A 15,065-nucleotide genomic window follows, 5' to 3' on the forward strand; every position below is an offset into this window, starting at 1 on the left:
CAGTGCCTACTGTTCTGACACACATAGGTAGTTGGGAATGCTTTAGCTAGGGATTATCTCGTCTTCTCCATATTTACCTATAGGGGAGCATCTAAAGGAATAAGCGATAATGCTATAACAAGGAAAAATCTTGGTCACATTTCGATGTAGGCAATATTATAGAGGCCAGTGTGCTGTATGATGTCACTCCATGTTAAATAACACCTAACGGTCGATACTTCTGGAACCCTACTTTAAGGCGTGCCTTATAACGATATTTTGGTTCTGAAACGCAGAAAAAAGAACAGGTATGTATAATAATATGAATGTCCTGATATATTGTTTCTGTTTTCATCGCTGATAAATTTCAATACTTCAGCATAAAGTGTACATACAGGTGCCGTTGACAATCGTCTATGTGACAGTCGATGCATTTCCAACTCGTGAGATGACGCCTGCGCACGTTAGCACTCATTTACTGTCTTCCGTAGAAATGAATACGGCCATCAAAAATGGTTGTCGAGCTTCTGCGTTTGCCAGGTAATTGGCTAGGCCGTTAAACAGTCGTAGCGCTAAGTGCATCCGAAGGCTCCACGCCTTTTGTAGGTGGAGCCTACTTTCCACGAAAACTGAACGCCGTGAAGCACTGGCAGTGAGTTACCATGACGTCTACCCAAACAACGTGTAATACTAGCAACGTTTCTTTGGAGCCACTCATCTCGCCTTCCTTTTTTTAGGGGTGAAGGTCCTTAGGGTCTCGGCTTAACGTCCTGTCATGTTGTCGTCGTGGTTCATCATAACGCCCCGCCGTGGTGGTCTAGTGGCTAAGGTACTCGGCTGCTGACCCGCAGGTCGCGGGTTCAAATCCCGGCTGCGGCGGCTGTGTTTCCGATGGGGGCGAAAATGTCGTAGGCCCGTGTGCTCAGATTTGGGTGCACGTTAAGGAACCCCAGGAGGTCGAAATTTCCGGAGCCCTCCACTATGGCGTCTCTCATAATCATATAGTTGTTTTGGGACGTTAAACTCCACATATCAATCAATCAATGGTTCATCATAACGGGTATGCATTGCAAAAACTGAGAAAAAGCCCATCACTCGCCACCTGTTCATACTATGCATATCTTGAGCTACAGGTTGGTCATTACTGCCTAAAACCTAATGATGAGCTTAGCAGTAGCATCAGAATCCCCGACAAAATTTATCAAAGCACTCAAGTTTCTCGCCTAAAATTAGATAGACAAACGTGGATTTCCTCGGTAAAGTAATCCAATGAGAACGCCACTCCTTGAAACATATCTGCAAAGTGATGGAGTCTTACTTGCCACCCGTCCACTAAGTATGAAGAAGCTAACAAAGGGCTCAACAAAAGCCCAACAAAGGGCCGACCACATTATGGAGCTCGAACAGCCTTCCCTACTTGCTCGTTTTCGGGGTTGCCACCAGTAGTGATTCATAGAATGAATATTTCTCAAAACAATGTGGCAAATTACCTCAATCAGGATGTTGTCGTCGTCGTTGTTGAGGTCGTTGTTGCTCTTCTTCTCCTTGACTGTTGTGGCTGTTATTCTTGCCCATTAGCAGCGATTTTGCTTCGGGAGACATCAGCGCATACTGCATGTTTCGCCATTTTTAACGTTTCATTTTAGCGCAGTTGAAACACATTTCCTTATATGCTTCGCCCATCTCAAGTAGCTTTTTTTTTTGTAGTTAAACCCACAGATGACGCAGAGTACGAACGGCCTGATTCATGTTTTTGTTCTAGGCACTTAAATTAACAAGACTATGAGACAGGGGTTTTGTACCATATCAAGAAAACCGTGAGTTAGTATTATTCCATTGGGCAGTTGTTAGATCACAACATGAAGGATCTCGAGATACCTCTAAATCAAATGGCAGCGTGGCAATCTTTGTCGGAGACACAACGAACCTTTAGTACGGCGTAGACTCACGTAACCATCATCAGGTGTTTGCAGGATATCTGATAATGACGGGCTACTTCAACTTGGTAGCTATGAGCCACGCAGAATTGTTTTATGGGATTGCTCACCGTCTTCGTACTGTTACGACAACACGTGCGTTACTCATTTTAGGCAGAGAGCTGCGACACCAAAACGTCGTGCGTCCGTAGCACGAGACGCTGGTTTAATCGACAATACAGCGCAGGCAACGCTACGTTACCGAGACAACAAAAGTGGAGCCATAACTGCCACCTGCCACAGAATAGGAGGGTATTCTCCTCATTTTCTGCGTGCTGGCGGCGTTAGTGTACTCTGGCCTTTCTCTGCAGCTGAGCGCTATCGGTGAGCAGCCGGCAATGACGCGGTATGTTTGTCATCTCGCGCGTCGACAGCCACCTAGCAACACGCGTCTAACTGGGTCGGAGGAGAAAATGGCGACGACGAAGTTGTGTTGGTGCAAACGGCGAGGCAAACGAGCCTACTCCGTATCTTGGATCATCTCTCCACCTCTCTCCCTCTCGGCCATGTTTTTTCTCTCTCGCCTCACTTCAAGGTCGGGGAACACCATCGTCGCAGTCGCCTGCGTCGGCAGTTGTTTGTGTCATGCCGCTCTTGCTCAAGAGGCATACTCCGTCTAAGCAAACAATATTGGTAAGAAGTTTGAAAAAGTTGAAAAAAGGCCCCTCGGTAAAAAATGATACCGAAAGACCCTCGTTGTGAGGTCAAAGCTGAATGCAAACATTCGAAGTTTAAGGAAGGAGTTCGTAGGGTAATTTTGTCGTTAAAGTGCGGAAAGTCGTATCCGCGAATGTTTGCGGGTTGTTTACCGACCACTGGAAACGCACGAGGAGAAGGGAATATGGTAATGGACCTACTTCTCTGCCGGTAATAAAGGGAGTGTCAAAGCAACCGCTACGCGCCCAGGTTGGTTTACTACGATGTCTTATTAGCATCGGTCACGTTAGAACAGCTACAATAAACATGCAAACAAAAAACACTACCGGAGATCAACGACAACGAAACGTGTGAAACGTGCGACGTCTACGTGGATGTGGGGGCACGTAGGAAAGGCTTCAACGCACTTTAGGTGGCCATAGATACGAAACTCTGATGTTATTTCTGTTCAAAAGAATGAACAAGCATGCCAAATGTCATTGTCATGACATATCGCGAACATGCGTACATTTCGCCAAGCACCTGCTATGAAGCTGCACTTCAATATTATCTGAACGTTTCAACAACGTCCTGTGTTAACTAGACGTTGCTGTCCATCAATCTTTTAAACTAACCAGGTCGAGTGATCGGGGATTTCATTCTTAGCATTCCGGCTCCGTCGTGACGTATGCGGAACCCCGCGACACCGTGCTGTGAGCAGCGCACGCGCTCCAGCGAGACGTCCCTTATCGCTCCCTTTCTCTCTATCGCGAGCAGCGAGAGGTCTCGAAAATTGGAGAGTCGCGTAGAAATGAGAGCGGGATAAGAGATGCGCGCGGAGTCTGACCTCGCGGGGCGAGGGAAGCGGAAAGCGAAGGGTGTGTTGGCCACGTGGTTAGCGGTCTGGCCCCTGATTGGTCAGCGAGACGCTTAAAGAATGGCGGACGCTCGAGGTCTTTTCAAAACAAGTTGAACTACAGTGCATAGCTGACCATCCCATACATGAAAAGTTGGCAGAGCGAACTCTTGCAACCATGGAAGGTGAGTACACGTGCATTGTGTGCGTGTTTACCTGTAAACAAAAATTTAGCGCATAGCCAAATATTCTCAGTCATGCCCTGAAGCGACTTGGTTAACACCTTTCAACCAGCGATTATCTCATGTGACGGCCTCAAGCTTGGTCATTGCTCCCGTTTCCTAGTGGAAACTTGTAAGTGTTTTGAATGTAACCATTCGACAGGTGTCTGTCCAGTTGAGTAGAAAAACTTGCACGTTGCAGATAGTTAAGTATATAGCAAGACGTTGATGCTTTCGCTTCGGTTTTTAGATACGGTTACCACGCACAGACGCGTCCTTTTGATCATGCTGGTGCGGGAAAAAATCCAGAGAACCTGTAGAAGTGACATTTGTGAGCTCGTGTCTTGAGAGCGTGTTTATAAGTATGCTGTAGCACTTCGGCGTTTCTGCTTGACAGTTTTTTTTTTCGCTCATATCGCAGTATGCATGCGAATACACCATCCCTGTCCTTTATAGAAAATACTGGTAAATAACAAAAACATTGCTTGAAATGGCTATACAAGCAAAACGGATGTTCTCGAGGACGATTTGTTTTTGAGCTGTATGTAGGCGTAATCTCTGAGTATCCAGCAAGTCTTTGATCGACTAGCTATTCTGTGGCATATAGCAGCTATTCTGCGACCATCTTTATCTAAAAAAAAAAATTGGCACTAGGTGCTGTCTTTGCTTCTCTGCGTGGCAATATCGTGTTTTGGCTATCTAGAATTTCTCAAAGAACAAAAAGCAAGAACTCGTGATTACAGCTGTCCATATACGGATAATGAAAGCTTTCAAATAAATCATATCGCTTCCTGCTGCCCGAAGTATCTTGTGCAAAGGTCTGGAGTCGGCCGACCGGTTCCAAGCAATTATGAAGAATTACTGTGGACGTAACTAGAGACAGCCGCGGGATCCACTTGCTTGTGCTTACAGCTACGCCACGCTTATAACACCCATGGACTTTGAAGAACAGATGCTCAGGTTGCGAACACATCACATTATTTTTTTTTCTCGCCTTTAAATGCAGAGAAGGGCATAGAGCCAAGCTCCTCTTTGATGGTGTCCCACTGGAGTGATGCCAAGTTATCGTCTGATAGAAGTCGATCATGAGTTTGCTCAATAGATGCACCGACTTCGGTCCTTTTTTTTCTTACTTTTTCACGAAGCCACTCGAGAGCCCGTCGACATCTCCTCAGGAGCACGACTTGCGAGTTTCGTAGTTGCCGAGGCAAAAAAGCCCGCGCGCTGCGAGCGCAGCGACGGTGACTGGCAAGCTGCCGAAGCGGTGTCCTTCCTTGTTAAAAAGCCGGCCCAGGAAGAAAGCTTCAAGTATATACGTTATCGCTGTCGCTTGTGTCCCTAGCTGGACCGAGGATTTCCGTTGCACAGTCTTTGTTTGCTAGCTTTATGGCATCTGCAACGCTGTTATATCACCGAAAGCACAGACAGCTGGAAAGCGATAAGAGTGCCTCCCCCCACTGCAGATAAGGGCACCCCTGCTTGACTCGTTCCTCATAGCTTTCTCGAGATGAAGACGAGGTGGCAGGGTGTGGGAAGGAGGCATGACATACTTAACAATAGCCCGCATCGCCATGTATCCAAAAGGTATACATACTCTACAAAAATTATGCATATGTGAATGCAGAAAACGTTCAGTTACTTTCGCGGTTAGTGAAGCCTTGCACGCCATAGAATCTCGAAGTGAAAATGTTACCGAAGGGCGGTAATATAGTTATAGCAGGGGCGTATGTAGTAAAAATTTAGGGGGGGGGGGGGTAGTAGGGTTCTATCGCCCTTCTGGCCACTCCCCTGTTTTACAGTATGGATACAATAACATCAACGGCTGACAATATCACGCCCAGTTCACGAAGTTCAAAAGCATGATTCTCTTTCAACTTCACCGTTTTTTTTCATCCCGTTCAAATATTTATTTATCACAAATCGTATCGTACCTGTGCCAGAGGTTCTTTTCAATTTTCCTAGGTTTTTGGGCCAGACCGTTCACATAGTAGCTGGTTGCTTAGCTACTCAGGAGAGATTTATCTCCCCTCGAACAAGTGGATGTACAAAAGATCCAAAAACAATAAGCAGTAACAGCAACAGAAGCGACAAGGACAACTAAGTGTTCAGGTCACCATCATTAAGTCGATCCACCTCCAACCAGTCCCGGAACTACGAGATGTGGTGGCGCAATACGGAGTGCTCGATACTCAATATGGCAGTGACTGCTGGGAGACACGTGCTGGAAACTTGTTTTTTTATGACTACATTTTGTTAGACTTAAAAAAGTGCGACCTCGCCGTTATCTTGTGAAAGATGAATGATAACCGATGCCACTAGCGAATTGTGCGCCGATGAACGTGAAGTACCTGTCAACATTGCCCTCAGTGCTCTCTTTTAGCCGTGTCATGTCGCCGGCGTTATCGCGTCTTATCACCTGGACGTCATCCTACAAAGGTCCACTGGGAAAGCCTCGGTTCGGCAAACGGCATACGTGACATGCGATTATCTCACGCATCCTTGCCATTTATCATTGCATTGTGTGGTGCCTTAGAGCACGTCCATTGCCATTCAAAGGGCACGCGACTCGAACGTAACAATAGGCTTGAGAGAGAACTGTTGCTGAGTCAGTAAACGCCGAATGCTGCCAAGTAACAACTCTATAAAAGATCAAGATGTGGGTCGCTGATAGCTTGTGGACTGATAAGCTACCGTGATCAAAGTAATTACATCACGAACACTGCCGGACAGTGTTCTCGAAGCAGACTGAGTTTTTAATCATGGCGACAACACGTGGTTCGTAGAACTGACCTTAGAAATGATTCCATACTGCGTTCCCTGTCAGTAGACTTCATGGAAACATGTTATGTTTTTGTCAATATCATACTATAACCACCAGTAATTATGTGTCTCCCGCACACGTTACGAACTCTCACCGCACAACGGTAACTTGTCTTTTAATAAAACAGTCCACCAGCTGGCAAATCTCCTAACCACCGAGTGAGAAATCACAGTATTTTGTCTCCATATAATAAAAAAAGAGAGGGGAATAGATAAAAAAATTCAAGCGTGCATGCCAGTTTTATTTCTCAGTACCAGAGAAAGAAACAGGAAGGGGAGTTCAGCCGCCATTTATGTAAGACCATCACCTTTCGCTTCTGCGTGTTCGCGCACTCATATAACCACATCCGAATTTCAAAATGCCCCCGCCCAGCCAAATGACACAGAGGTTCCCAACAAAAAAACAGATAATGAATGTTTACATTATTCATCGCTTTTGGGTGGTTTTTTTGTGAACAAGGATCTTTACACCGTATTCATCTTGTTTCTTTGCAGTTTGCAGAAAAATCCTTCTTTCTAGAACCGGGAGGCAAATCATCCAATGCCGCACTTCCGGCGTCCCAATCACCAAAGCTACAGGTAGGTAACACACCTCGCGTAACGCATCTTTTTTAGGCGCAGCATTATTTGGAACAAGCCTTCGGCTGTGCGTATGCTTTACTTTGTACTTTATCAAACATTTTTAATGTGAAATTTGTATATTCGAACCTAATTAAATTTCCAACATACAAATATCAATGTAACCGATAACTAATCTGTCCTGTCGCCGACTCGTGCAAGCATTCTTTCAGGTATATGCCCTATTTTCGCTTTACGAGCATGTTTTTCAAACTGGTGATCGAATGCTCTGCCATAGGTCCTGGCCTCACCCACCAGAATCTACGCAAGAGCGAGTGTGCACATATTTGAGGGCTGATTAGATGGTATAGCTACAATGAAATAGTTGGCATTACGAGTGATTTTGTCTCTTTTTTTTATTCACCCAGTGGCGGCGAGATCGGCTCGTTCTATGAGCACTGTTCTCGCCGAAGAGCATGAAGAATTCTCACTTCCCCCACCAAAGATCAAAGACGTGTACAAATCCAGCGAGAACACCCTATGTGTCACCTTCTCCGACAACAGCAAATGCCAGTTCAGCAGCACTTGGGTGAGTATGATCGCATTTCTGTTTCGCAGAACAATGTGATAGAGAGGGAAGCTTACAATACAGATAGGGCCTACAAGGACACAAGAGGCAAGCGAAAACAACATTAGCATTTTATTATATAGGGTGGCTTGTTGAGCAAGATAGTACATAGTCTTGGTGGGAATACGAGCGGCACCAAATGAGGCGGAAGAAACCGAGACAAAAAAAAAGAGGCAAGGACAGGACAGACAAAAGCGTGTCGATTTCTTCAGCTTCATTCGGTGCCGCTGGTATTCCCACGAAAACATGAATGCGGTTTTGACCTCTCTCGTACACACCGGCTCGCACGCCTAGTGTTGTAACATGAATCCCGTATTTATGTGAGCTACCCGCTATAATGGACTGCTGTTGCGTCACAAAATTTTCGCTTCACTGGGCCGCACACACTTCAGGAACAACCTGAAACATACGTTGTGATTTACGAAAACGTTGAGACGCGTGCATAATTTCTCTACTTCAGAAGATGCTATGCAAAATGGTATTAAGATGCAAACACTCAAATCTAGTTCTAAGCATTAGATGAGGCTCCGACTCAACGATGCTGCTCGCACAGTCAAATTCGTTTTCTTAGTGCAAATAATCATTAGGTTCTCGATCATATGAAATGATGAAGAAAAACGGTGATCTCATATTTTTCTGGTGTCTCACCTCACAGCTGCGGGACAGCTGCCGGTGCCAGGCATGCGTGCATCCACCGACGCAAGAGAAGCAGCTCAACAGCGCCCAGATAGACCCCAAAATCCAGCCTCTCTCCTGGGACGTCGAGAACAACGCGCAGCTTCTGGAGGTCTTCTGGCCCCAGTCTGCACGCCGGCCGCCGCATGCCAGCACCTACTCGGCCGAATGGCTTCACCAATTTTCCCAACTCTTCCAGCCCAAGGAGCGAGAGGCGTAAGTATCGAGTCTTTTTTTTTATTTTTAAGCCATTTAAAATTAACCGGACCACGCTGCATGCTCCGTAAGTTAGTGCATCAGATAAAAGATGCGAGCTCTTAAGAAAATACTCTACACATATGTATATTGACACTAAGAAAACTCTACTATCATTGTGCACAAATTAGTTCATATAACAGCTACACGTCACAAGTTATATAACAGCTGCGGAGGTCTTGCATCGAAATTGATCAAAACTAGCCTTGGAAAATGTGAGGTGAACCAGTGCTTGTAAAGTTAAAGCAACGTTTTTATTATTTGGCTGAGAGTTGAAATACTAGTTCATCGGTCACATGATCCGCATTTGGGTATCCGTATTGAAGAGACCTCAGAGAATCTTTCAAACGCGCACTAATATAAACAATTATAGTTTTTTTCTAAAAGTCGACCTATATAAATATTGTGTCGAAGTGGCCTTGTAAGTTCGTGTTAGTGAAATAGCATCATAGAAATTGATTGTGCAAAATGTTTCAATGTCCGCGTATAACTGGCAGTACGATTATGTAACAACAAATTTGCTTATTGTATGCAGAGAACCTAGCCCCATTAAAGTAGCGGCCACCCCTGCTGCTTCCGCTGCCGAGCCCATGGCTCTGCCGCAGCCTCACGATGACATTAAAGACGAGGCTTACACGAACAAGAAGTCCTCCGTGATCCTTTGGAACCGCGACGAGATAGAGGAGAACCCGCCTGAAGTGGAGTACGAGGATTTTATGGGCACGCGAGCTGGCCTCAAGAAGATGCTCAAGAACGTGTGCAAGTACGGCATTTCCGTCCTCAAAGGTAAACTTTCCCATTGTTTTTTTTTTGTTGTTGTCTGTCACTGCGGCTTTTTCTAGATCACTACGCATATCTAGATATTTATGAAAGATAACTGCTCCTAGTAAAGAAACACCGGTTACTATTTTAATGACAGTTTCCTATGCGCATGTTCAAAAAGCATACAACGACACAACCATAACGTTCATCAAAAGGCTGATGAACGAAAGAAACCACACATAGAACGAAAGAGTCAATGCACGAACATGCGCATGTGCGGTATATAAAAAAGAAGAGCAATAAATACGAAACAGGTAACGTTTTTTCTGTCGCCATGTTTGACTTATCAAAGCGTCATACAAATTGTTCATATTCTAATAGGTGAAGTTGAAAGTGTTTTACTTGTTTCACATTCCGCTTCCAAAGAACAACCACGTCATATTCGCGAGTGAAAATGCCTTTAACACCAAAATCTGATCGCCATCTCTGTACTCGCGCTTAGGAGTGCCCCTGCACGAGCTCGAGGTCATCAGTGTGGCACGGCGCATGGGCTACATCCGAGAGACCGGCTACGGCTTGACCTTTGACGTGCGCTACAACGCCGACCCGAAGACGCACCTGTCCTACACGGGAGTAACGTTCAGCCACCACACCGACCTGGCGTACCGGGAACGAGCTCCGGGCGTCCAGCTCCTGCACTGCCTGAAGGCGGCCGACCCGGCCACCTGTGGCCAGGAGGCCGGAGGCAAGTCCTTCTTCGTGGACGGCTTCTACGCGGCTCAGTGGCTGCGCTACAACTACCCCGAGCACTTCAAGATCCTCTCCACGACGCCGGTCATCTTCTCATTCCTGGACGCCGAGAGAGACGTGAGTATATATATGTGCACTGTCCAGAGGGTCACAGACAGAAGTTTCTAGCGAGACAAGGGATAAACTCTATGAAAAAAGAAAGAGTAAGCAATACTCTTTTCGCGGTGTTATGACCTGTTACGAGTCTCTTCGAAAGAGACACGTTAACTTATTTTGGGTCCCACGACTATCCGCAGAGAGCATCATCATCTCCAAAGGGAGCTCACGGGTGTCTTTAAATATAGTAAAATGCGCGGCAAGTCAGGACTCGTTTGTTTCTTAAAGTTTTGGATTGAATGTTCCCGCACTGCATTCTGAGCTATGAAGCAAGTCGCGGTAGAGGAGCCCACGCTAATTGTGTGGTAACACGAAGTATGTTTCGCGTGTTTCAATTGCACAAGTCGGATGTTGCTGAGATCCAGCTCCCGGTGAAAGCGATCACTATGGCAAGAAACAGAATAACTGCATGCACATTCCCCGAATCCGACATACGCTGAGTGATTGACGCGGATATATTCTCGAATTCCTATCAATACGAAGCAGAAGTGACATGAAAGTACGAGTTAAACAGTCCTTTGAAAGTTGTGTAGCCTGCTGGCTATCTTATTTTCACCAGGCAGTAAGAAACATTCGTTGGTCGACAGCGCAACAAGTTTCTGATTGTGTTATTGTCCCTAAAATGATTGTAATGGCTTGGTGGCACACTTCTTTTGCCATGAAAAGAGTTCTTTGATGTAAACAAGGAATTTGGCTTAGTCTACGAACTGACTGGCCCCACAACATCTGTTGCTTAAGAAGTTGCTATTATTCGTGACACGTTTGCGGCATGCTTACAGCATAGACAAATCGAGTGAAATAGCGGATCGAACCATGCTTTTACGCAGAGGTGGTTCCGTGAATCATGGCCCGTGATAAGCGTCGACTACATGGGCAAGTTGAAGGACATCCACTTCAGCCCGTTCTCGATGAGGCCACCGCTGCTGCCGCAGGACAAGGTGGCCGCCTACTACGAGGCACTGCGACTGTTCGCGCAGCGCATTGAGCAGAGCACGCTGCAGTACTCCTTCTACCTGAGCCCCGGTGATCTTGTAGTGCTCAACAACCGTAGGATCTTGCACGGAAGGACGAGCTACGACCCCACCAAAGTCGACAGGTGAGAATCGCGCTGGTGTATCTCATGAGTCGGCTAGTAACGCCTGCTACGTTAACTAAAACTGTAAGAAACAGTTTTCAATCAATATGTCGAATCTATTTCTCGTTCATTTTTAGTCTCGTATACAAACGCTGTCAGAGAGCATCTCGAAAACAGATGTGTGGCGGTGAGTGGTGGTACTGGCACCAATAAGAAAGAAAGAAAGAAAGAAAGAAAGAAAGAAGGAAAGAAAGAAAGAAAGAAAGAAAGAAAGAAAGAAAGAAAGAAAGAAAGAAAGAAAGAAAGAAAGAAAGAAAGAAAGAAAGAAAGAAAGAAAGAAAGAAAGAAAGACGTTTGCAACAACAGCGTGACACCAGCTTAATGATTCGCATGCTTCGTGGCTAACGTTCTTCTTATCATTATTGATAATAATTTATGACCTTGTTTAAGAAAAATTAGTCAGTTGTTTTGCCTGGATAACATAAAGGGTTCGGAAGATGAGTACAGCTTACTATTCTGGGCCTATGTCTCTCTAGTTGCTCTCGAGTCATTTTCTGGTTCAGGCTATGGTGCATCGGGAGTGCAGCTAGAGGGTGGGCGGTTTAAAGAGTTAGAAAACAAACTACGCAATAATAGGTCGCCACAAGACCGTGCAATATGAGCTGGCACCAATCATATTCTAGCTGAGACGCTTGTTGCCAGCTGACAATGAAGTAGTGCTTTCCGTGCGCATCCCGCAAACATGCTTTTGCTGCATTTCTGTCGTCTGATTTGTTTCAGGCACCTGAAAGGCTGCTACATGGACCTCGACGAGCTGAAGTCTCTGTACGAGAAAATGCGGAAAGATGACACTCTGTAAATACGACGCATCAAACTCACCCGTGTACATACAAGAGAATCATCATCCTAGGCGCCATATATAATTTTTATTACGTAGCGGGATTGGTTCAATAAAAAGACACTTATCCCCGAAATGTGGCTGTTTTCAATTTTTTTTACTGTGGCAGTATAGTTCATAATATCTAGGGTCTCACGTCCCAAACCCACGATATGATTACGAAAGACGCCGTTGTGGAGGGCTCCCGAAATTTTGACCATCTGGTGCTTCTCAGCGTGAACTGACATTGCACAGGACACGGGCCTCATTAATCCAGCCTCCACCGACATACAACCGCCTTGTCCGAGATCTAACCCACGAACTTTGGGTCAGTAGAGAAGTCCCGTAGCCCCTGATCCACCATGGTGAATATCGCGACACCATTTATGCGTTTGAAGTCAGTTTGCTGTGCCTGTCCGCCGGTGATATTAGCTGATGTGAGGACGATACAATGTTCACTGGTCGTCGTTTACAAGGTTTACAGGCTATTAATTCACATTCAGGCCCTCACCCAATCATACCGAGCTTTACCATCGAAATATATGAAGAAAAAAGCTAATGTTTGTGAACAATAACATAATTTTCTGCGCTGTCATTGTTTCAAGCGCTGTGAAAGACCATTTACGAAGGGCATTTTGAGTGGCACAGTAACAATAAACTTAAAAATACGACGTGATATATTCATGATTAAGCGAAGCCAGCTTCGATGTTTCCTTTGGTTTTTCCGTTCAATGTCTTTATTTATTAATTACTGGCATATTTATTACTTATACTTGTTTCGAGGTGTTGGTTAAATGAAAACCTTTCCAGGCAGATGACAATTGAATGAATTTTTTATGTAGAATGGTATTACAAGATCTTGTCGAGCTACTTTGGAAATTTGTGCCTTTTTTAAGGCATTGGCGTAGAGGGCGAAAAGCGTTACCCAGTCCTTAAGCTTTGCTTACACTCGACGCAGAGCAAAAGCTGTTCTGGTAAGTGTATGAAATCTCGAAAGTGCCTCAGCAGCGCTTGATTACCTTAATTTTACTAATTATATATTTGCCTCGTAAAGTCGGCTCTCCCAATAAATGTAGTATTCTTTACGTATGTTCGTGCGTGCGTTTTGTATCTGTGCGTGTGTGTGTACACACGCAAAATTGAAGATTTTCGGGAGTGCGAAACTTGAACGTCAGTCGGTGATAGAAGGTTCGCGTGCAACCAAGCACAATAAGCGAACTAAGCGACATAGGGAAAGAGTAGAATAATGCACCAGCTGACGCAATAAATAAAAAAAATAAAAAAGAAAAGCAAATTAACTGACGATGAACATCCACAATTAACCCATTTCAGGCTCGAGAAACCGCAAATATGTACTCTGGACAAGGAGTTTGTTGCTTTCCTTTCCACCTTCTCCACGGCAACGTATGGAGCCAGAAAAATTTTCTCTCGAATTAGAAGCGCCGTGTTTTCCTCGTGCGGCGAACTTACAAACCAAGAAGAAAAAGAAATGATTGCTTAGGCTCTTCACAGGCCGTTATGAGCTGACTGCGTCACCCGCGATGAACGGACGCGTGCTTATGCTTAATTGATTAAGGAAGCGGGAGGCACAGTTGCACAGTTGTTTCATTCCGATTGCGATGGTCTTGTTTTGCCTCTGCTACAACATCTAAGGACCACTCGAAGGAGCACTCCATTCTTCATCAAATTTAACTGCAATCACACCCAGTTTGCAAGTATCAAGGCGACTGCAGAACAGCTGCACATTATTAAGCCCTGTGCAAGCATTCTGTATCGTACAAATACTCAAAACGCGAAGAGCTCGCCTGCTTCGTAAAGCATCGTCTTGTGGATCTAAACAAATGGGCGTGACCCACTGGTTTTCCTTGTTGTACTTTGCTTTATTTTCCTTATTTATTATTTGGCACGAGCTGCTTTGAACGATCTTTTGATTACGTTCACGCCGCTCACGGCATGCGCTCTCCTAATGACCAGGATTCAGGACCAACCCAAAAACATGGCCCGGAATAGATACATCAGGGGATGTCCTCTCTCTCCGACATAATTCTAGAACCTTCTTTTCATCCTTGGCTACACAACAATCTTTCCTTGAGACTATGGCATCGGTGGAATGTACTTCTCATTTCCTCATGGTTTTCATCGATGATGCCATGGCGGCTGTACTAGTGCTATAAAAACTCTAGCATCGGCTTTTAAAGACGATAGTCTTTCGTGGGGACCTTTGATGCAAAAAGTTTGCTCTGTTTGTCTGTCTGTTTGTCCACCCTTACGGGATCGGGTCCTCTGAACGGCACCAGTCGGTACGCCAAACACTCCACTCCATCCGCAGCACTTACCAATGTTGCTCAAGGTTGAGCGTTCATAGTTGTGAACATGAGCCGGACACGTAGCGCATAGACAAAATGGACATAAGCCGGACACGTAGCGCATAGGCAGGATAACCACTGGTCATTGAAAGTAACTGACTGTATCCTAAGAGAATTAAGGTAAACGTGTAAAAGGAAGACATGAAGTTATGTAGTTAGATGAAGTTGAAAAGTTTGCGAGTATAGCGTGGCAGCAGAAAGCACAGGACCGGGTCAGTTGGCGAAACATGGAAAAGGCCTTTGTACAGCAGCGGGCGTAGTCACGATGGTGCTGATCATGATTGTGATGATAATGATGATGACGATATGCAGCTAGACATACAAAGGCGCACGCGAACATGCACAAAATATAGTTGCCCCCCCCCCAACCAACAAGAATGTTTCTGGCTGACCAGCCATGAGCTATCCGGCAAGCCGGGGATACCAGGTCCAATGATTTCGAGCAATTACCTGAGGCACCAGTGTGATTATCGGG

General features: G+C 45.4%; 1 protein-coding gene across 1 annotated transcript; it reads left to right on the forward strand.

The window, feature by feature from the left end:
* The first annotated feature begins 3,484 nt into the window (after positions 1-3,484).
* LOC119172228 (gamma-butyrobetaine dioxygenase) lies at positions 3,485-12,321 on the forward strand. Its single transcript, XM_037423262.2, has 8 exons — positions 3,485-3,632; positions 6,984-7,067; positions 7,475-7,635; positions 8,330-8,565; positions 9,140-9,390; positions 9,869-10,233; positions 11,100-11,368; positions 12,128-12,321. Exons 1-8 carry the CDS (start codon positions 3,626-3,628, stop codon positions 12,204-12,206), a joined length of 1,452 nt encoding a protein of 483 aa, XP_037279159.2. The 5' UTR covers positions 3,485-3,625; the 3' UTR covers positions 12,207-12,321.
* Positions 12,322-15,065: the final 2,744 nt, after the last annotated feature.

Source organism: Rhipicephalus microplus, chromosome 4, assembly GCF_043290135.1.
Source record: "Rhipicephalus microplus isolate Deutch F79 chromosome 4, USDA_Rmic, whole genome shotgun sequence".
Lineage (NCBI taxonomy): Eukaryota > Metazoa > Arthropoda > Arachnida > Ixodida > Ixodidae > Rhipicephalus > Rhipicephalus microplus.

What these genes read in the sequence shown, in the direction of transcription:
- LOC119172228 (XM_037423262.2), top strand. An exon ending in CCCAATCACCAAAGCTACAG is followed by an intron (nt 7,068 to 7,474) that starts GTAGGTAACACA and finishes TTATTCACCCAG; the next exon opens with TGGCGGCGAGATCGGCTCGT. An exon ending in TCCTGGACGCCGAGAGAGAC is followed by an intron (nt 10,234 to 11,099) that starts GTGAGTATATAT and finishes GCTTTTACGCAG; the next exon opens with AGGTGGTTCCGTGAATCATG.